Genomic DNA, 23988 nt, shown 5'->3' on the forward strand with positions numbered 1-23988 from the left:
ACATTTAAGATTGTCTGTAGGCTCTCATGGATTTGAATCACTCAGGTGATGTTCATGTATTGGTGAGCTGTTGTATGTGGGGGCTTTTGGACACTAGAATGGCTCCAGTGATCTTCATTTATGGTGCGCCGCTTCATGTTGGTTTTGGACATTGTTGTAGTCGCAGCTCGTTTCCTCTGTCGTCCTCAGGACCTGTAATTCATGAACCCAACATCCGTCCCTCCTTGTCAAGGGCGCGGCTCACATAGAGAGGTTACTAGCCCATCATGTGAGCCTCCTTCAGGCGTTCAGTCGTCTACTCGGTCGTGTCAGCAGCAAGAAACATTTAAACAACTGTCTCAAAGAAATTAAACAGTCCCATTATCAATGCAGTGATACAGAAATAACAGGTTGCACTCGCAACCAAACAATACTACACAATAACAAACATAACCCGCATTGGTCGTTTAACAATTCGTCATTCAAGTAAATCTGGGATTTGATTATTTTAGATACAGGCGTTACTACTAGTGTTGACTATTGCACATGCTGCAGCCGGATAGGGTCGGGCCCCTAAGGTGATATCTCGTCCATGTTCACCGGATCATACCTGATCCCCACGTAAGCCTGAATGGTACTTGAGGCTTCTGTAGCACCCACTGCTGTGGTGATCAGCCGATTCAGTAGCCCTCGCACGCAGGGAATACAACAGCAGCCATCCACAATTAACACGGTCACTGCCACTATTCCCACGACGGGCACTGACTGGATCATGCCTTTCCACCTCTCAAACATGTTCTCCATCCATCCTGTGAAAGGGTCATTAATGCCGGAATTCTCTGCCACTTCAAACCTGGGGGATTGTAATCTTGCCAGCGCCCTGGCCACCAACTCATCCGAAGCTGTGCTATTGGGGATAAAAGTACAACATGTTGTGCCTATCATCCCATACACCCCTCCTTGCTCTGCCAATAACATATCCATATCTATATAGCCCTTTAACCTTATCCGTGGTAAACTGTACAAACTGTTGCTGATTATGGTATATGTAATTCATACGATCAACATTTTTGCTAATGGTGGACCACCAAAACAGAACCGATTAAAATCCTGCCATTATTTGATTGCCTCATGTGGCTGTTGCTCCTTGCTCGGCTGGGTCTGATCCTGAAGTACTTGGTAGCTTCCGGGTGTGTCTGCATCTGGCTCTGGAACTTTGTGTTTCTCTTATTGGAATACAAACTTATGTACAGCAGGTAGTTGTTCAAGCATATTTTGGTTAATTCTATTTTTAATTGATCTAATGGAAATCCCTTATGGGACCCATGAAATGTAGGGGAAGGCATGAATTTAACCGTAAGCATTTCATGCAAGGTTAGCTGTGACATTCTATTAGCTTGCATGTAATAACTCAGTAGTGCTATAGATAGTGCATCTACCTGATTCTATTTAGTGCTTGCACAGATTTTAGATTTTTGTTCCCGTTCTATATTCTGATCTAATTTCAACCTTGGCATGACATTTCTAGTCAAAAAATGTCATTACACCTTGATTTAATTTCACACTACTTCCCTCCTTGCGCATGGCATCGGTCATGCGCATTAAATGATAACCAAACCTTATAACGCCGTTGGTGCAACCAAGTTGAAGATCCTTTCTTTAACTATCTGTAAATAAAACCAATCTATTGAGAAGGGAAATCAAAGCCAGTATATCCAAAACCAATGGTCGATATTGGTGGGTTTACCATCAGCTGCCATGAAACCACGCTGTTCCCAGTCAAGCACTAAACCGAAAACGTTACCTGCGTCAGTAGGCTTATATACCGCAAAAGTCAAATAAACGAAAACGCGCCATGCCCCGTTCCAATTCCACCACTTCCGCTGCCTGAGCTGACATCTGACTCCTGTTCCTCCTCCACCTTCCACCAAACCGGCTATTCCTATGATGGTTTCAGCTCGTCACTTCATGATCAAGTGAGCCATTGCTCACAGTGACTCTGCCAAGTAATCGTGACTGTGCCTGTCTTAGGTTGTCCCAGATGTCAAGTTGGGATCTTACCTGTCACTGGCCAACCAGCCTTCCATACTGGCTTATTGCAGGAAGCCGTGCCTGGGATACAATCAGTCCCCAACCATCTGGTGGTATAGATTGCAAAGTGGAGGGATGGAGACAGAGTCTTCAGTCCCAGTTACCCATGCAGCCAAGTGTGTGTGTAATGGGTACACATCAGGGCGATTACCCTGTGTGTGTGTCGGGGCGGATGATGTGGGTCCAAAAGTAACTTATCAGACTTAAAAATATCATAATATCAAATGCTAACATTTCATCAAAGCGTTAGTTAGTTAGCAGTAGTAGTGGCATTTGAAGGGTAAACCCACTACGTCTGAATCTAAATTGAGAAGCTAGCATGTGGGATCCCTTCCCAGCAGATGTAGCGCTAATCCATCTGTTGTCCTTAACCAAAGAGATGTAAAAAGAAAAATCACAATATTAAAATTTGCTTGTTTTAAAATTTGCTTTGCTTGTTAACGTCTGTGTAAACTGTTTCTGATAATAACAATTCCCTTCATTATTCTACCCGATTGTCCTACACTAACTATTTAAATTGGATGACTTAATCTTCTTTTATTCTACCTATTGCCCGCATTAGATGTTGTCCACACTTTGATTCACTCCTATGTACCCAACACGTCCCTCCGTGTTGTCCTTATTTGCTCTAACTTTTGCATACCACATCAAACGTGAATACGACTTGTTCTAGTGTAACCGGCCTCATTCAATTATGTGACGACGGAGAAGTAGGACACAGGGTTGATCTCCACACGAGCACTTTTATTTTCTCAGTGACCCACCTGTGTCACACAGAAACAGTAGGGGGCGCAACCACCGTCAGATTCACTTGTGGAAACAAATTATCCGGTGGACATCAGACAACCGCATGCATTAATAACATAAACGTTTACAAAATCTCAATAAAAAACACAGAAATAAAACATACAAAGAAACCTCTAATGGGAAATGTACATACAGTGACCCACCTGTGTCACACAGAAACAGAAGGGGGCGCAACCGCCGTCAAATTCACTTGTGGAAACCCCACCCTCGCAATGTACATTGTCATCCATCGTATAAAACACATTTCAATGACAGTATGGCGGCAATTTATACAATTAAACAGAATAATATCAACATATGACACAGGAGCCACGAGGAGCGCGACTCACCAATTATCCGGTTGACATCAGACAACCGGACGTTGCATCAACCGACATTCCAGACACAGCGCGAACTTCCAAGACTTTTCAAAATAAAAACACAAACACCACAACGGGTAATACAGTAAAACTAAACCAATAAATGAATTGGGGCGGAATCTATAACACAACATACAACACTTGTTACACTAGTAAAGTAAAACCCAGTTTTATCTTTACGTATTCATAGCTATACATGTCCCATATTCATTACTATTTCCAAAACTGCTTCTTTAGCTATGCAAGTCCCTGACCTGCCTATACCATTACATAAAGAGTATTTATTATTATATTTACCTAATTGTTTGTTGGTCAACATCAAATCAATACATTATTTCCATTTTCTAATCATGACTGACTTGAATTCTCACCACATGGATCCGTGATCGCCCACTCTCCCGGAGCCCCCCACGAGCCCCACCGTCACCTCTCCAGTACCCGCAGGAACGATCAGTTAGTCGACGTCTGGCTTGGAGGCTCCCTGAGGGGAGCCACAATCCTACTTCTGACACCAAGTTTGTGGGAGGAATTCTGAGCCAGGTCAATCAAAACTGTCTGCACTAGGTAGAATAAAGAGTCATCCAAAGTCACAACAATTATGCTCATACATCTGGGTATTAAAGGTACGGTGATGTACAATAAACAAAACAAAAACTGAACCTAAAGAATAAAATTCACATGTTAGTCATTGGTCGACAGAAATGTTATCGTAATCAATTATAATAAAGACTATTTCCTAATTAACCTTATTGTTTTATCTGAAGTATGCTTTCAATATCCCCTTGTGTAGTCCACCAGGGGAGTAACCTCCATTGTCTCGGTGGCCCTGACACACACGAGAAGACATGCACACATGGTATATTTATCTTCCATTTGTTGTGTATTTTATTTTTATTTATTTTATAATATATATATTTGTAATAAAAGTACGAACAAAGATACATCACAACATGCATCAACTAACAACAAAACAGGCATACTGTACAATAATCTGAGGTCTCAGGTGGGAGTTCTCCCCTGCGTCTCACTTCATTCTCTAAAGGTTCGCATGGAGAAGTCCGCTGAGTGGCTAAGGTCAGGAGTTCTTCTACTTGTTTAGGGTTCTTGAGGGCAGCTGTCCCCCATAAACCAAAACCTTGTTAACCAGAAGGTAATCTATCAATTTAAGTTCCTTAGGATGTCATAAATAAGTGGTCGCAGCCGTTCCTTATCACATGTGTCTCTGCGCTACCCAGGGGAAAAGAAAACAGGCCCAAACCAACAGAAGATAACACAGGAACAGAGTGAGAACAGATTGCATCACCAACTACAAAGGTTTACATTTTAGATGACCCTGCAGAATAACAGGGTGACAAGACCATACACAGAATAGTATACAAAACCTAAGTTCATAAAGAAAAACGTTACATGTAGATTCTCCATCACACTCAGGATGGAGTTTTTATAACATTTTATCATACTTATTTATTCTAATTGTAAGTTTTGCCGATTATTATCTCTAAATTATAAATTATATAACTTTTAATAAAATGTCTGTTATTACAGTTATTCCTCAGGAAATATCTAATTTGTGTTGTCATATTGGTACTCAAACCTCGTCAGGTCTGTTGAACTGTGCATTTCTACCGCTGAGAGAGCCAGCAGGCTTTTCTCACTTCAAGGGCTCGGTGACAGCAAACCGTCTGAGCCCATGGACCGTATGCTGGATCTCATGGGTGAGCACAAACCCGATTTTCTTTTTGTTCAGCTTTTCCTGCGTCAGCTGCCTTCCCAAGTGAGGGCTGCTTTGGCCAACACCATGATCACTGACTGTGGGAGGCTGGCTGAGGAGGCTGATAAATTTTTCCTGGCGGGTCAAGGGCACTGTGTGGCCGCGATTTTGCCCGCGCACATCGCTCGTCACGCTGTGACACTGGACGACTCCACGCTCATTGCTGCCACCATTTCCCGTCGGCAGCTGTCTTCTGACCCCCAGCAGTCTTCAGGCCCGCAGCAGTCTTCAGGCATGTGTTTCTACCATGCAAAGTTTGGACCGAAGGCTCTTAAATGCCGTCCGCCATGCAGTTACGGCGGGTTGGGAAACACCAGGGCCGGCGCTCGGTAGTGGCCATGAGCGTCGGCCGTGCTGGCAGGCTGCTTTCATCCGCGACAGCATCTCTGGACGGCGATTCCTGTGCGACACGGGAGCACAGAGGAGCGTCCTTCCTGCTTCCCGTTTGGACATGGTGACCGACGGCCACGGCCCCCGTATGGAAGCTGCTAATGGTAGCCCCATCCGTACCTATGGAACGAGGTACATTGAATTGTGTCATCGGTTTGGCTGGGACTTTATTACAGCAAAGGTCTCCGTTCCCCTCCTCAGCGCTGATTTCTTGTGTGCGCATGGACTGTTGGTGGATGTAAAGAACCGCCGTTTGATTGACGCCGTCACGTTTTGTTCCTATGCGTGCACGCTCAGCGGGGCTGACTCCATACGACTGTCTAGCATGCTCTCCACCTCAGATGACTTCCACCGTCTACTTGCCGGTTTCCCAGCCCTCACTCAGCCTACTTTCTCTGCGTCTGCCGTGAAGCATGGTGTGGAGCACCATCTCGCCACTACTGGTCCACCCGTCTACGCCCGTGCTCGGCGCCTCGACCCGACCAAGCTTGCCGTTGCGAAGGCTGAGTTTGCGAACATGGAGCGCCTGGGTATAGTCTGCCGGTCCGACAGCCCGTGGGCCTCACCCCTCCACATAGTCCCCAAACCCGGTGGCGGCTGGCGCCCGTGTGGCGACTACCGGCGGCTAAATGAGGCAACGACGCCTGACCGGTACCCAGTGCCGAATATTCAGGATTTTTCGGCCCACCTGGCTGGTATGGTGATTTTTTCCAAGGTGGACCTTGTCCGGGGATATCATCAGGTGCCTGTACACCCACTGGACGTTCCCAAAACAGCAGTGATCACGCCGTTTGGTCTGTTTGAGGTCCTGCGGATGCTGTTTGGCCTTAAAAACGCAGCTCAATCCTTTCAACGCCTCATGGACTCTGTTTTGCGGGAGCTGCCTTTTTTTTTGTGTAATTGGATGACATCCTAGTGGCGAGCACGTCCAAATCCCAGCACCTGGCGCACCTCCGGACGCTTTTTGAGCGGCTCAGCCAACATGGGCTAATTGTCAACCCCGCCAAGTGCCAGTTTGGTCTCTCCATCATCGATTTCCTGGGACACAGAGTCACTAAGGACGGTGCAGCCCCCCTCCCATCAAAGGTGGAGGCGGTCGCACAGTTCCCACGCCCGCTCACTGTCAAGTCCCTGCAGGAGTTCCTCGACATGGTGAATTTTTACCACCGTTTCATCCCTCGAGCCGCCCAGCTCATGCGACCCTTGCATGAGGCCTTGCAAGGTAAGCCCAAGCACGCTGTGGACTGGACTGAGGGCAGGGACAAGGCTTTTGTTGCCACTAAGGCAGCCCTGGCGACCGCCACCATGCTGGCACACCCTTCTCCCACAGCCTCCATCGCCATCGCCTCGGATGCCTCGGACTACGCTGTCGGTGCCGTCTACGAGCAGTGGGTGGGCTTGGCCTGGCAGCCACTTGCTTTCTTCAGCCGTCAGTTGCGTCCCAACGAGCAGAAGTACAGCACTTTCCACTGGGAGCTGCTTGGTCTCTACCTCGCCATCAGACACTTTCGTTCCCTGTTGGAGGGTCGACACTTCACCGCTTTTGTCGACCACAAGCCGCTGACTTTCGCCATGGCCAAGGTGGCTGAGCCGTGGTCCGCCCGCCAGCAACGTCATCTGTCCTACATTTCCGAGTTCACCACCGATTAACAACACGTTGCCGGTAAGGACAACCAGGTGGTGGACTGCCTGTCACGGGCTGTGGTAGGAGCAGTCCATCTTGGCTTGGATTACAACCGCATTGCAGCGGACCAGACCACAGACCCAGACGTGCAACTCCTAAGGACCTCGACAACAGGGCTGAAAATAGAGGATGTGGTTTTTAGCGATGCCGGCACCACGCTCCTGTGTGACGTCTCCACAGGCAGTCCTCGCCCAATCATTCCCACGGGATGGAGACGACAAGTTTTTGATGCCATCCATGGTCTTTCCCACCCAGGTTCGGAAGCGTCACAGAGATTGGTTGCGGCTAAGATTGTTTGGCACGGCCTCAAGAAGGACGTTAGGGACTGGGCTAACACCTGTCTTGAGTGCCAGCGGGTCAAAGTGCACCGCCACACTAAAGCCCCGTTGGAGTTGTTCCCGGTGCCGGAGAGACGGTTTGTCCATGTGAACGTGGATCTGGTCGGCCCCCCCCCAGTGGCTGTGCCACTGACGTCGCTAGCGTCGGTCGAAATGACACGGGCGTTTATCAGCACCTGGGTTGCCCGTTTCGGCACTCCTTCCGACATATCCTCTGACCGGGGTGCGCAGTTTACGTCTGAGCTGTGGAACGCTGTCGCACAGAGCCTCGGAGTGAAACTCCACCACACGACCGCATATCACCCACAGGCTAACGGACTCTGTGAGCGATTTCATAGGTCGATGAAGGCTGCTCTTCGTGCCAGCCTCAAAGACAGCAACTGGGTCGACAAGCTCCCATGGGTACTGCTTGGCATCAGGACTGCACCAAAGGAAGACCTACAGTCCTCCTCCGCAGAGCTTGTTTATGGCCAGCCGCTGCGAGTTCCAGGGGATTTCCTCCCTGGCACCACCGTTCCTTGGTCTGCCACTCTCCAGCGGTCCACGCTACTGGACAATGCAAGGCTTTTCGCACCTTTCCCCACTTCCCGTCACGACCTCCCTCAGTCACACATCCCCGCAGGGCTTCGGATGGCTGACTACGTTTTCATTCGCCACGACGCCCACAGGGGACTGTTACGCCCCCCCTACGAGGGCCCGTTCCGGGTTTTGGAGACGGGGGACAAACATTTTGTGGTGGACATGGGCGGCAGGCCGGAGCGACTCTCCTTTGACTGCCTCAAGCCAGCTCACTTGGACGTGGCCAGGCCCATTGAATTGGCTCAGCCCCCACGACGCGGACGACCTCCAGCTCTGCCCCTGCCCCCTGCTCCCCTCCCTCCCGGGACTCCCACACTCCAGGCCTCATACCCTTGTCATGGCGGGACGCCTGCCACAGTTGTGGCTCCTCGACCTCCTGTACGACGCAGCCGTTGTGGCCGGTTAATACGCCCGCCCCCGCGATGACTGTTTTGTTTTTGTTTTCTCCTGATGGTGAATTCTGGGGGGACATGTGTAGTGAGTGTAACATAATTCCCCTACAGTATTTTGTTATGTGTTGTTCTTTACACTGTGTTAGGCATGTCGTTTACTGTCTCTGTGTTTCAGGGATCGCTGTCCCGTTAAGGATTACGAGCTTCTCATGACGCGGAGGCCGATGCGGCATATGTTCACTTGCAGCACGTTTTGATTCCTGTTTTCTAAAACTAAATAAACGAGTCACACAACTGTGTGCTCAACGTGCGAAATTGTATCCTTCATTTAATGCAATTTCCACACGCTCAGAAATGTGTTACATTATTGAATGGGGTTTCCAAATTATTGCTATGGGATTACTTAAAACTAGAGGTTGAGTGTGCACAATGCGCGTGCTGAAACTGTAGTCATGATAATAATCAAAATATTGTTATTTAAAGCATACTCAAACTAAATTCATATAGTTATGATGTTCTTGCCTCTGAAGTTTATCTTTTATTTTTATTTTTTATACGTTTTATTTAACTTTGTAAGAGCTTGCCATAAACTATGAGTCTCACAAGGTCTTAGGTGTAATGGGGGGGGGGCACTAACAAAGTCCAGCCATGTCATTAATCCAGACCTCAAGAGTGGTGGTCTGGGTAATGTCATCTATGCCTCTATGCTGATCTCTTGCGGCTATGTGTTGGCATTACACTTGTTTTTGTGACCTTGAGCTTCTGGGTCTCTCGAACATCTTGACCGCTCGTATCTCTAGAATTGACACATGATGAATGGCTTCCTGTATGAGCTGGACGCCTCCCTGCCTCAGGATACCTCCCTAAGATGAGAAAGAAGCCTCTTTAATTGGCAAGGGCATATGTGGCCTGTTGGTATGAATGTGTGACTAAAACGTACTAACTTTGAGTATAGTACGTGTTGGCTTCTTGCCGCAGGGATAAACAAACAGACCTCCGTCCCCGACGATAGGATTGCATACCGTGTTTGAACAATTTTTAAACATGCAATTATTACGGCAGTCACTGGCCATCTATTTTTCGATTGAGTAAATGAAGGTGATGAGAAAATCCCCTTTGGTTGTATAAGCGGCAGACACAGTGGCTGCTTTGCATGCTGAGGCGGCCATGTCACTAATGGATGGTTTGGAAAGTGATGGTCAGCTTCCCAAAGAACATTTAAAGGGTCATTTATGTCTAACCCAAGGAATGAAAGTCACAACTTTCGTCTTTCAGAGGTGTGGAGAGGAAGCTGATGACAACTCCTTTTTTAGGGATTTCCGGCAGTCTCTGACCGCACAAATTATTTCCATATTCGATTGCTCGGTAACCAGTGCTGATGCCTTGGTTTTGAACTCGACAATGAAGTTTAACGCTTTCTTCTGCTTGTTTACTATGTGCAGCTACATGCCCAAAGTAAAGGATCATTGTCGCCATCAAGTGGTTGGAGTGTGTAATGCTTTCAGTGTATACACGGTTGAGGTGAGGTATCTGAAAGAATAGTTCCACAATAGCAAATAACACAGATGGAAACCATATATTGCAACAATATATATATTTTTTAACATTAACAAGCACCACTAACCACTCAGTGAGTTGCACATTTCTGAAAAAAAACGTTTTGGATTGTTTTAAGGACAGGTTGGTGAATGCCCATAGCCAGCCATTCTGAGGCAGGCAGGGGCAATCGAAATGAGCCAAATACCCGAACAGGACCAATTGTCAAAATTTCGGTGTCAACCACTGTATTTCATTCTAGACAACCCAGAAAGGGACAATGGGTTCATTACAGAAATTACAAATGTAAACAATATAAATAACTTAAATATAACCAAATAAAAAATTACTAGCTGAAAGCAGGCAGGCACGCAGCTATGCTGCTCGCGTTTACACTTTGGTGCATGGTGGGGTTTAATACATTACTGCCGCCCAAAGTCATATTAAGTAATCTAATGCAGCAGGTGCGCAAGGCACACACAGGAAACGCCAACAGATGTTCTTCAACCGCTCGGTACCGCGCTGTATTAATTCCCAAGTTTTGAAGAGAAAAGAAAGTATTTGAAGCAAATAAGCAATGCTGTTTTTGATTTGTTTATTTGGTTTTGAAGGAATAGTTTTAGATGCATTTGGAGGCTTTGAGTTTTTATTGTCACTTTGAAATCGCATATGCTCGCAACACACACACACACACACACGTTCATTCATTCACGCATGCACCCTCTACAACCTGCCAAACTTCAATCAAAACAACATCAATTAAAGTGATGCCGCAGCACGTTGACAAGTCTGTCTCGAGGCATCCATAGGCTTTATGGTTTATATGTTTGAAAGCCGTGACACACGCTTTTACCAGTTGGCCTGAAATACTCCCATACTTTGGAAGCTTTTGGTCTCATTCTTGGACTTGATTCTGAGGACTCGGCGTGCACAACGCACAGGTTTGTGTGGAGGTGAATCACAGTGAGCCGTTGAGACGGGAGAAAAAAAATAAATAGGTCAATAGTAAAACAACTCGTCGACTAAAAAAATTGCATCAACAAATTTTCAAGGTCGATTATGTAGACTAAGTCGACTAAACGCGGCAGCACTAGCCTTTACTACTCTTCTAGAGAGAAATGCTTAAAGGTCCCATAGCATGCTACTTTATGGATGCTTATAGAATTACAGCCACTTTGAGCCAGTCCCACAATGAGCTTTCCAGGTATGTTCTTTATTTTTCTAAAACTGGAAACAACTCAGGCTTTTATTGCGAGGTTCTTCTAAAAGATTCTGGAAAATATGGCGGCCATTCTTCCAATTCGTTGGAAACTAAATTTCCTCTCGATTCCTCTCTATAAGAATTGTTTAATGTCTGACGTGTTAACAGGTAGCAGATATTACTAAGGTTCTTTTACTTATTTATTTATTCTATTCTTGTACTGACTGGTGTTGTATTGGTGTTGTTTTTGTTCTTTTGTTCTATTCTTAATTATTATTACTTAATATTATTTATTTATTTCTGTATCTGTTATCTGTAGTGTTTTGCTGTTTGGTCTTCTTGGGTAAAATGGAAACTGCTTTGTATCCATAACTTTGAGGCCCCCCGAAAACAATCTTTTCATTTCCGTTTTCCTTGGCAGTGTTTCAGGAATATCTCCATAAAGACAGACTCATTGACAAAAAACTCATCTAGCTGTAGAAATGCTGTAGTACCCATTCAGGGCCACTATGTGGTGCTGGTTCCCCACCAAAGAAAGAAGAATACGAAGCGGAGCATATGTATCAAGCCTGCGCGCTGTATACAAACATACATTCAAGGAGGAGAAAGCAGTTGTTAAACGTTGTAGATTGAGCAGAAAACGTTTTTTAATGTAATGTAATTCAATTTAAAGCTAAAAAAATAATACAAATTAAATCAAACAAGTATTTTTTTAAGGAACTCTAACGGGGCCCAGCTAGTGGGTGGGCGATAACATCATTGTTTGCATATCAGGCGTCCACACGAATCCTAACACGAAAACGCAGTTATTCTCGTTTTCACCCTGGGACCTGGTGTCAAAAAAGTGTGTTTTCAGTCACCGAAAACTTAGAAAAATCAAAGAAAACGTAGGCCTTTCCACAATTTTTTTTTTGCCGTGTGGACGGGGCCTAAATGTAATTGTCATTTGTAGGTCCCTGAGAGAAGCAATTAACAAAGTGTGAAACTCCCCCCAAAAAAACAACAACCTTAAAACCCTTTCAAAATCCTCTTGTCAGCTACCACCACAAGTACGATACAATGATGTGGGAAACATGTAATGTGCACAGTAACATTATAATGTTACAAGTATGCGCAACCTGTTCATGAGGTTATTTTTACTCGTCCATGAACATGGATCTTACCAAGTTACCTCAGTTCTCAAATTTATTGTTTCGTAATAACATACAATCCCTTTTGGTTATTCCATTCTAACACCCGCTGTCCTGGTCTTTTGGTTTACAGCCCCCTGCTCTGTGGACATAGAAAGAGGGAGGATATTATATAACGGAAGGAGACTCTGGATTAAGGAGCTGAATCCTAACAAAGTTTTTCACAACGAAAACGTTTCTTTCTACTGCATGAATGCTGCTGGGAGATGTGGTTATGCTGTGCCAAGCCAGTGCATCAATGGAACCCTCAGCATCCCAGACTGCTTTGAAGGTGAGGTTTGCTTCATGAGTGATAATGGGTAGGAAAAAATACAGTGAGTGAAACAATGTGCAATAGATTGCTAGCAACAGTTATTTATACTATTACTGTCAGATGATTAATGTTGAGAAAAACTTGAGACAACATGAACATGGTTTTGCCACAATTCATCCTTAGTAGGGACATATATAATATAAACACACATCCTTTAAGCTACCCCTTGCCTCTATAATTCGACTTGAATCTTGAATATCTTATATATTTTGTGTACATTGCTGTGAATGTTGGGGTACATTAAATTATTCAAAGCTCCAATACCTTTTCAATGCCCCTTTTAGCTTTAATTCCAATATATGTTAGCAAATGAAAGTCTATGGAAAAAAAACTTTCACCCATGGCTTGAAACCCGGGAATCAGGCTGTATGATGCAAAATGGACCGATGGGACAATGTCAAAACACGGCCACGCTAAATGAAGCTTATACCTGACTAATATTGTGTAGTTGAAAACCAAATTAGTTTATTGTTCCATTCTATGAAACGATCTACCATAATTTGTGCATGTATCTGTTCCATTTCTGTATTTTACCATGTTTGTATCTCTCTTTCCTCTCCAGTCTCAAACAAATTTAAATACGCATTTTCTATCGGCCTGCCGTCGGAGATCCAACAGTGTTGAAGCATCAGAGCCATCTTTATGCATCCACATTGTTCTATATTCTATTAAAGATTGTTTGCTTTCTGCATTTCAGGCATTTATTTCCCTCTTTTATGATACTAATATAACATACATATATATTATGTATGCTTTTTTTTTCCTACACAAATTTTTTATTTGCTGTAGTGCTGAAGTTAAATCTCATCCATCCTCACCACACACTTGTAATTTCGAGTACTTGAAATACATTTTATTTGTATAGTCCTCAATTGCAGTTTCACCGTAAGTCAAATCAAAGTTATTTTCATAGCCCTTCGTCACAGTATAGTCTCAAAGGGCTTCCCAGGCATTAGTCTGTGAAAGCCCTCATCCTGTGGGGAAGCAAAACTCAAAGAAACCAAGGAAAGCAGAGTGCAGGATTCCTCTTTCCAGAGATGGTTGAGACAGACATAATGGTAACATCACCATAATCTATAGAGTGAGTGTGTTATATACAGGGTGCGATTTGCCGGTGGGGATGGTGGGGATTATCCCCCCCTCTGGTTTACACGTCCTACCCTCTGCTGAATTATTTTTATCCTCGGTGGGGATAAAAATTATCCCCCCCACCCAAAGTATTTTCACCATTACATCATAATAATTAACAACCAAAATACACAGGGTCCGTCTTCATTTTGATTGTGCTGTGATTTTGATCTACCGGGAGCGAGTCAGAGGCGTCGCGCTCGCAGAAAGCAGTTTTATTTTGAAAACCAACCGGATTTACTTGCGTTTCTATGGTTTCAAAAGTCAACTTCCTGTCCCCGCCGAAACAAAAGTTTAAATCAAATGGAGGAAAAATGAAAAGAATACAGAGCAGCATATCTTCATATTTTACAGGATCACAACAAAAAATTCAGAGAAAAAATATAACAGAAGATGAAACAAGATCTGACATTGCCGATCGGATGGTGGACAGCATCTCCCTGGCTGAGGAGAGCTCCCAGGCCGATCCGAGTGGACAGGGGTCAGTTGCTAATCCCTCGCCCCCCTTGCCCCCCGAAACTATGGTTGGGGGCTGCATTGAGCCGGGTCGCTTCGCTAAATGGCGAGAGGGTCGAGAGTGGCTTACTGTCACCACAGACAGGTCAGTCCAGTGCACAGCATGCTCTGAAATTAAAAATCTGGGTCCCTATACACAAGAGAGGCTCCACATCGACCCTGCATTCATTAATGGTGTAAAAGCAAAGTCAGCGAAAAAACTACATGACAAAATAAACCGACATGGAAAGTGCCACTCCCACCTGAAATGTCTTGATATTTTACAGACAAGACAACAGGCCGCAATTGAGAAGGCAGTTGACAACAGCGCCGAGTTGTGGAGAAAACATAATGCAAAACGTTTACAGGCCACTGAAAACCTGCCTACATGATATGTAAAAACAACCTTTCATTCAAAATGCAGCCACAGCTGGTGGAACTTCAGCAGCTTAACGGGGTAAATCTCGGATGTATGCTGCATTCAGACAAGGCTTGCCGCAACATAAACATGTTCATTGGAGATTAAATGACAGCACAGCTCGCGGACTTCATCAAAAACTCACCCGATAAGTTCAGCATCCTAATTGACGAGAGCACCACAGCGTCCAACAAAACATGCTTGATCGTCTATATTAGAATTCCTTATGAGGGCGAGATCTGCAACTTCTTTTTTCATCTTATCGAACTGCAGTCATGCACCGGGGAATCCATCTGTGACACCCTGCTACAAAGCCTGGCTGAGCAGGGCATCTCCGAGGACGTGTTGCGCTCCCGGCTAATTGGCATTGCAACTGACGGGGCAGCTTCTATGATGGGCAAATACAGAGGTGCAGCCACACTCCTGCGTGAGAGGGTCAACGTGAACCTGATGGTCATTCACTGCATGAATCACAAGCTAGAACTTGCAGTCCATGATGCTGTGAAAAAAACCACAGATGCCAGTCATTTCCAAATGTTCATCGACTCTCTATATGCATTTTTCTCTCAAAGCCCCAAACACATGAAAGAGCTTGAGTCTGCAGCTTTTGATTTGGGCATCCAGGCTCGTAGGATTGGGAGAGTGTTTGATGTGCGCTGGCTGTCCTCATCCTGCACGTCAGTGACAGCTCTCTGGGAGAGCTATCCAGCCTTGATGAAACTTTTTGGAGAGGTGGCCAAAAACCCATCCCGATCCACCAAGGAGAGGGCAAGATGTCAGGGTATACACACTAAAATGACAGAGTGGCTTTTTTTGGTGGAGATGGCACTGATTAAAGATGCGCTGGAGATTCTATAGGCCCTGTCACTTTTCCTTCAGAGGAGAGACGCAACAGCTGTCCGTGCCAACACTGAGGTGGGCGTGGCACTGAGCAAACTGAGATCAATGAGGAACGCCGACGGTGTGAACACAAAATGCATGAGGGAGGAATTTGAAAAATCTTCCACATTCAAGGGGGTCAGTGTGTCTCAGCCAGGTGATGGGGGCCGTCGCAAGGCAGAGGTGTTTCGCGAGCGATTTTTCGTCTCCCTGGCTGACAACATTGAGCGCAGGCTGGATGACAACGGGATAATCTCTGCCGCCGCCGCTCTAAATCCATCAAACTGGCCATCTGATGAAGACGAGCGCATCCTCTACGGCGATGAAAAACTTCTCGCCATACACAAAACTCTTGCTGTTGAGGCCGCAACCAGTCCCATACTCCTGAAGGAGTTCCATGAGTTTAAATGTCACGGTGTCACAGGAGAGAGCATGCACAAAGTTCTCACCGCTGTCTCCACGCTCCCAGTGTCCACAGCCGAGTGTGAAAGAGGTTTCAGCGCCATGAACCACATTCTTACAGATGGCAGAAACAGAATGAATGTGTCCACACTGCACAATCTGCTTTTCATCTCTGTAAATGCACCAGATGTTGCCTCCTTCCCGGCCCGCAGATTTGCAGAGATGTGGTTGAAGCAGGGTCACCACGCTGCTATCGATCCGCCAACAGGAAAGCAAAAAAAAGAGGCTGAAGTGCGTCATCAGAGCGGACTGTTTTCGTAGTCTGACCTATAGTCTACCCAATTAACCCATAAAAAAAAAAAAAACGTCTTGACAGCACATTGTGGTATTTCATATTTTCTGTTGAACTGATATCGGGGAAAAAAATTTTTTTTTTTTTTATTTGCTACATTTAAAAACAATATTAGCTATGAGAAAATATTTCTGCAAATGCAGTGGTTAAGTTCATGTTCAAAATAGGCCTACCGCCTACATTATGAAGCCTAAGTGTAATGTTTAGATACACAAGGTCACAAGGTCAACTGTTTTCATAAGTTTTCACACTGTTGTGTGGTTATTTTTCCTGAATAAAATGTTTCTCAAAAGTATCCCCCCCTCTGGTTTTTTCACAAATTGCACCCTGGTTATATACATGCACATGTTGCACATATGTACTAAACATGTATATCACAAGCGGCAGTGTTAGAGGATGGAGTCGCTTAAGCGTGGCCCCGTGGATGCAATGACCTACGCCGGATAAAGTCTAGCAAGCTACACTTAGAAATACTCATATAATCATACGCAACACAGGTGAAGCCTCTCACATTACAATCATGTACATTAATTTATACCATGGCCAGAGAACATTTAATTTTTTAGAGGTGTTTATTATCTCAGATAAGAGCAATTCATCACTCCATACAAATCGTCCTGAAATCAGCCTTCCTCCAAAGTTAGTTGTAAGGTCTCTTTTGTTTCCATAATGAGCAAAAGCAGAGTTGCCTTTGGCGCCCCTTTGAAAAGGGTCTATTCAATTTCAATAAATAAAAAATGTAAATGTAACAACAGCTTAAGGCAGCAACCTACTGAACTAAGTAAGGGTTAATGTATAGAACGCCGGTCATCATCAGCAAAATAAACCCCTTCAGGGCGAAGCAAGACCCCACCGCTCTGCGTCGGGGTCCGGTTCGCCCTGGCGGGGCTTAATCCCCCAATAATGACCGGCGTTCTATACAGTATAGAATGCCGGTCATTATTGGGGGCATAAGCCCCGGCAGGGCGATTAATTAATTCAATAAGCGGGATAATGTATAATACATTATCCCGCTTATTACACGGCTATTGTTGTGGATAAAACCACGGTCTAATACAAAATACAAGAGGTCAAGAAAGACTAGCGTTGATCGATCAAGGCTTTATTGTGACTGCAGAGAGTAACATCACCTGAGTTTGTTTGCAAAGAACTGCCCCAACCGGGCCGCGATCTCTGAGGTAACCCAGCGCTCTAAAATTAAATCTAATGGCACTCCCTGGTCCCCATTAATATTTATAATCCCGCTCCCATGCCAATATTACAGTCTCATATATTCATTCATTAGGTACAAAATAGTTACATCTTAAACATTAGTTATATTAAGTTATTTATGCATTACAGTTATATGAAGTGAGATCTTTGATTAAAATCCATTCATCGCCTTCTTTATTAACCTGATCACCATGACTTACCACGTGTTTAAAGGGGACATTTTATGAAAACAAAACTTTTCCTGGGATGTGGGGTGTTGTTTTGGGTCTCTCGTGCTCCCACACACATACAAACTTTGAAAAAAGTCTGTACATGATTTTTTGAGCGAGATATGCATTTCTGAAAGTACCCCGTCTACAGTTACCAAACAAGCGAGTCAGTTCCGGCGCCCCTGCCGCGTAGGAAGGTGGCACAGTTGAATATTACCTCCCACTTCCCCACTCCCCTCCAATCAGAGCATAGTAGAGATGGGATTTATGACTCTTTCAAGGGAGCCGGATCTTGAGGAGCCGTTCTTTTCAAAGAGCCGTTCAAAAGACTCAAGGCTCATCCATTTTTTTTAAGAAGCTAGCCTAGTGGTAACCCTTTTTATATGGGAAATAATCACTGGGAGGAATGATAGGGTAAATTTTGGATCAGAATTATTCAAACTTAGACATCAGATATCTGAGTTTGATATATTTTAAATATTGATTATAATTTAATTTAACATGTGTGGACTAGATTTTAATGTCTGATCTGCATTCATTGAAAACATTCCAGAAGGTGGTGCTTGAGATCACTATTTTGGATCTTTGTATACAATGTGTCGAAGTGTAAATACAGCTATTTTCACTTGTTCATCATGTATCACCTTTTTAATTGTAGCACAATAAAAACTAAGCAGGCAATGAACTTCCATGCAAAAATATAATTGACAAAAATATATTTAAATAGAAAAACTTTTACAAAACAACTTTCTTTCAAGTATAACACTGCAGAGGACTCCTGAACTGTCCTTTGTAACATTTGTGCAAATCTTAGTAAACAATATTTTTAGAAAGAGATGCTGCTGCGCTTTCTTTGGTTCATACTTGCAGTACTCTGCCTCCGCCGCAGACGCACTCACGTGAAACAAACAAACGCGTTTCCAACACGAGTGCACTCTGCATGCTCTCCGTCTCAGTGGAGTAGGAGAAGGAGCTTGTGTGCGCATGCTGTGAACGTGACAGCGATAAAAAAAAGAAAAGAACGAAAAAGAAAAAGAACTGCTCACCACTGCGACTCGGTTCCCATCGTTCATGTTAAAGAACCGTTCAATAGATTCGGTTCGTTCGTGAACATCACAACTCTAGAGCATAGCTACGATTTTATGAACCAGCGGACGAGCTGCTCCGGTGGGGGGAATTCGGCGGCAGCTCAGCTCCGGAATTACAATCCCTTTCTTTGCCGCCGGAGCTGCCGGAGGAGGAGACATGGAGAAGAAAGGGATTGTACTCCCGGAACTGAGCTGCCTGACTGCCGCCGAGCTACCCCGCCGGACTTTTCAGCTCCAGGAGGACACCCGCCGGAGCAGCCGGAAAGCTTCGGCGGCAGTGCAGCGCCTGGAGTACACCACTGGAGCTGCCAGACTGCCGCCTCGGCGGCGGCAGTTCGGCATCTCAGCTCCCGGAGTACAATCCCTTTCTCCTCCATGGACTTCAGAGAGTCAAGGCCATATATATCATCATATTATCAATATCATCTGAGGCGCACATAGCTTTTGTCCGTGAAAGTAGATATAATATTATAGAAATACCGATATATAATATTTTTATTATTATATTATTGTGGCGACCACGGGTGTGGGCGCCATGTTCCGGAGCCGCGGGGGATTCTGGGAGTTGGGGTTGGGGTTGTCAGTTGACAAAAGGGGTTTTGTTGATTTGTTCTGTTGTTGGGGTTAAGTGGGGTTAACGGGTTTGGGGTCTTTATTAATTGTGTGTTGTTCCATTGTAGTGTGATCGGGACCATTAGTGAGAGTGTTGTGTGTGTTGGTCAGGTGTCCCGTGTTTCTGTTATGTTCGTTGTTAAAATAAAGAACCAACTCTCGCAGTCGTGTGGTGTAAGGGGCGCGAGAGTGGTACTAAGCGGTTGAAACCTGTCTCCCGTCTCATTCTTCCGAGTCTCCCTGACCGGCGCTACATTGGTGTCAGAAGTGGGATTATGGAGAAGAACACATTATTCAAACTGGAGCTTCCGAAGGAGGAAGACTCAGAATGGCCCGGCTCGACGGCGTCGCAGAACCACCCAGCGGCCGTTGGTGATTCCACAGGATCGGCGGCGGTCGGCCGCCACCTGGTGGCCAGGCTGCCCAAATTTTCCGGGGCGACACCGCTGGAGCCTTACCTGGCGCAGCTGAGGATCGCCGCGCAGTACTACGGCTGGGCTATGTACGAGTCCGCCGCCCAGCTTGCCCTAGCCTTGGAGGGAACGGCGTTGCAGGTTCTGCTGGACCTGGCCCCAGCAGACCAGCAGGACCTCCGGGCCCTGACCCTAGCCTTGGAGAGGCGTTTCGGACAGCGGGGGGTCGTGGGCCACAGCCGGGAGTTGCTGACCAGCCGCCGCCGCCGCCGGGAGGGGGAACGGTTGGGGGCCTACGCAGCCGATGTACTGCTCTACGCCCAGCGGGGCTACCCCGACTTCCCTGCTGCGGCTAAGGAGGAACTAGCCCTTCAGTCGTTCCTCCAAGGGCTTGCCCCGCCGCGGCTGGGACGGCACGTCCGCCTCACTGGGCCGCCGAACCTCGAGGTGGCTCTTGAGGTGGCGGAATGGGCGGAGCGGGAGCTGTCCGACCTGCAACCGTCCAGTGCCTCCCGACCTCACGTTCGGCAGGCGGACTACGAGCGGGACGAGGACGACGTCGGGGAGGAGTCTTTTCAGGCATGGACGCCCCAGCGTCCCCGACAGCGTCCACCGCAGCATCCACCACCCGACGACAGACGAGGGTCCAGAGCTGACCGGCACTGTTTCCGGTGCGGTGAACCAGGCCATCTGGCCCGTGACTGCCCGGCACCGGCACCACGGGCTAGACCATCTCGTCCGGCGGAAAACTGCGGCGGAGCGGCCCAGTGAGGGGAACGCCGTTTCGGGTTCCTGCCCCTCTCCACGGTCGGTGCGCTCTGGTTGGCGGCCCGGGCCGCGCCAGGGGCCTTTACCTCAGCTGCAGGATCAACGGCCAACCCTGCACGGCCCTGGTGGACACTGGGTCGACCATCTCCCTGGTGCGTCCGGGCGTTTTTCCGGGCATCGCCGGCGCACTCTCAGGGGGGTGGACGGCGACCAGCGTCCGCCTGACGACCGTTACGGGACAGGAGACCGGAATGAGGGGTAGGAAGCGGCTGGCCCTCCGAGTGGGTGACCGGCAGGTCATGCACGAGTTTTGCTCGCCGACATCCGGGACTCGTGCATAATCGGCCTGGACCTACTGAACCGTTGGGGTGCCAGGTTGGACATGGATGGAGCGACCATCACCGTCGGCGCGGAGACTGTGGCGCTCCAGTCCGGATGGGGGGGGCACGGGGGCTCTGGCGGCCAGCGGAGTAGTCGCCAGGTTATGCCCCGGGAGCCTCAGCCTCTGCCCGGTCCCTGCATTCCCCGCGGCCCTGTGTCTGCTGCTTTTCCTTCCCCTGAGACCGCCGAGGCCGTCAATGCGCTGTGGCTGCGCAGTGGAGCTAGCCTCAACGTACAGTAGAGTCGGCAGCTGAGGCTGTTACTCGAGGAGTACGGGGACATTTTCGCAGCTCGGGATGAGGACTGCAGGCGGACAGGACTGCAGGCGGACAGGGCTGGTGCAGCATACCATCGACACTGGCTCTGCCCGGCCCATCCGCCTGCGGCCCCACCGATTAGCACTAGCCAAGCGCCAGGCAGCGGAGGACAAGGTCCGCGAGATGGCTGCCGGGGGAGTGATCGAGCCCTCGTCCAGGCCATGGGCGGCCCCGGCCGTCATGGTAAAAAAAAAGGACGGTAGCTGGAGATTCTGTGTGGACTACCGGTGCCTTAACGAGGTCACTCGGAAGGACTCGTACCCGCTTCCACGGATCGACGACGAGGCAGAAGAGGCATTAGTGAGAGTGTTGCGTGTGTTGGTCAGGTGCCCCGTGTTTCTGTTACGTTCGTTGTTAAAATAAAGAACCAACTCTCGCAGTCGTGCGGTGTAAGGGGCGCGAGAGTGGTACTAAGCGGTTGAAACCTGTCTCCCGTCTCATTCTTCCGAGTCTCCCTGACCGGCGCTGCATTATATTATATAGATATAGAGCTCCAGGAGTCCGCAAACGGCAAAAATCCCTTCTCCTCCATGCTGTGGTTCAGTCTGCCAGCTCATTGGTCAATGGGCAGCAGGTCATTTGCATTAAAGCTACAAACACCAGAAACAGCACATTCTGAAGGGACTGAAACAGAGGGGAATAGCGGTAGGCAAGATTCTTTTCCTGAAAGCTATTTCCAGCTAACAGTGTCGTGGAAAATACCCACAGTCTAATACTATAACAAATTACAAGAGTTTGAGAAGGACTAGGTTTGAACAAGGCTTTATTGTCACCGCAGAGAGTAACAACATTACCTCAGTTGGTTTGCAAAATAACTCACAAACAATCTCGGAGCTCCGCGTTATATCCTAATTGTGTGACCTCCCCTTAGATGTCCTTGGCCAATCACAATGCTCTAAACTACGGGCCCTCGGATGTTCACGGACACGATATCCAAGACACATTTCTTATATATTAATACAAGCATTACGTACAAAAGGATTACATATTAAACATTAGTTACATGAAATTACATATCTTACATTAGTTATATGAATTAAAATCCATTCATCATCTTGTTTAACAACCTGATCTTAAATCACCATGATCTTAAACCCACCTGGGTTTAAGAGATGAGCCCTGTGAAACCAATATTAATTTAAACAGTAAAATATGCATTTGTAATCGTTAACAATGCCACTTTATTTGCCTGTGGCATATACAGTCATAATCCTAAAGCTGGTAGTGTCTGATTTTAACCGGGGTATGGATTAGTTAATTTACCGTCTAACTTGGAGCCTACAGAATATACATTCTAAAGCCACAGACGAGAAACCATAGGAGGGCATTTCCTCTCACCGTGACTTGAACCAACCGTCTCTGAGGGGCCACTTATATGTGAATGAGGAACACATGTAAATGTCCCTCAGAATGCAGGCACTTGTTGACCAAGGAAAGCCAGGTAATATCAATAGTGTTTAACATTTGGAACAACACTAATCTTGTATGCTTTATACTTCAAGTTCACCTTACTTAAAATTAGGGCTGGGCGATAAAACGATAACGATATGTATCGCGATAGACACTTAATCAATATCAATAGAAAATGTGTTCGATAGAACGTTTCGATATTATTTTTATTCCTCGTTGTAAGAAACCGGAGCAAAAAGTCTACTTCTAGCTCCGCTTTGAACCAGAGGTTGTGAAGCAAGGTTGGTTGCACAAACAAAGGCACTCGTCCTCTGGTACCTAGCAACATATGGAGTGACAAGCTAATAGCCAATAATGTAACAGTATCAAGTTTGGTTGCGCCATCTCGTTGTCTCGTGTTCACAGAAACAGCGTGCTGTGAGATGTGAAAGATGAGTACCGCAACGAGCGAGGAAATTGTTGATAAAAATGGAAATGTCAGCTCGCCAGTATGGCAGTTCTTTGGATTTCACAAGTCAGACCGTAGTCAAACTAATGTTGTCTGTAAATTATGCAAGACCATAGTCCCCACCAAGACTGGGTGCAAATGCAACACCGCAAAAGCAGCTGCAGACCACCATGGAGAGGTACTCTGCATCAGTGCCTTATGACAAAGCATCCAAACGCTACAAAGACATAACCCAGGCACTGTCATATCACATAGCTAAGGATATGCTTCCACTCAGTACTGTTGAGAAGCCCGGTTATAAAAATCTCCTTCACATGCTTGACCCACGCTATGTGATTCCAGGGCGAAAGTACTTTTCTAAGACTGCCATTCCCAAACTTTATCTGATGTGTAAAGAATCTGTGCAACAAGAAATCCTGTCAGCCAGGTACTTTGCCACAACTTCTGACCTGTGGTCAAGCCGTACTTCAGAGCCATACATTAGCTTGACCATTCATTTCATAGACCACGAATGGAATCTGAAAACCCGATGCCTCGAAACAGCATATTTTCCTGAAGATTACACAGGAGAAAATATAGCAGAAGGCTTGAAGGAGGCACTGTTGACCTGGGGCCGTATTCACAAAGGATCTTAGGGCTAAAAGTAGGTCCTAACTGGCGAATTTAGGAGTAACTCCTAAAAATAATGGGCGTGTCACGCTTAAATTAAGAACTCTTAACTTTTTTCACTAAGAGCAATTCACAAAGTATTTTAGGCCTAAAAGTAGCACCTAAGTCTAGGAGAGCTTAAAAGTCCTCAAGAGGACTCCTAACTCAGTAAGACCTA

At 46.4% G+C, this 23988-nt stretch overlaps 1 protein-coding gene across 1 annotated transcript in view; it reads left to right on the forward strand.

The window, feature by feature from the left end:
• Nucleotides 1–13254, forward strand: part of LOC307071298 (beta-2-glycoprotein 1-like) — a gene marked incomplete at both ends in the record, with an annotated part of 33867 nt that extends 20613 nt beyond the window's left edge. The window contains 2 exons of the mRNA XM_079730284.1: nucleotides 12391–12588; nucleotides 13193–13254. Of these exons, the coding sequence (XP_079586410.1) occupies nucleotides 12391–12588; nucleotides 13193–13254 (260 nt within the window). The remainder of the gene's footprint in view (nucleotides 1–12390; nucleotides 12589–13192) is intronic.
• Between the last annotated feature and the right edge of the window lie 10734 nt (nucleotides 13255–23988).

Source organism: Pollachius pollachius (genome assembly GCF_949987615.1).
Source record: "Pollachius pollachius genome assembly, chromosome: 2".
NCBI classification, from domain to species: Eukaryota; Metazoa; Chordata; class Actinopteri; order Gadiformes; family Gadidae; genus Pollachius; species Pollachius pollachius.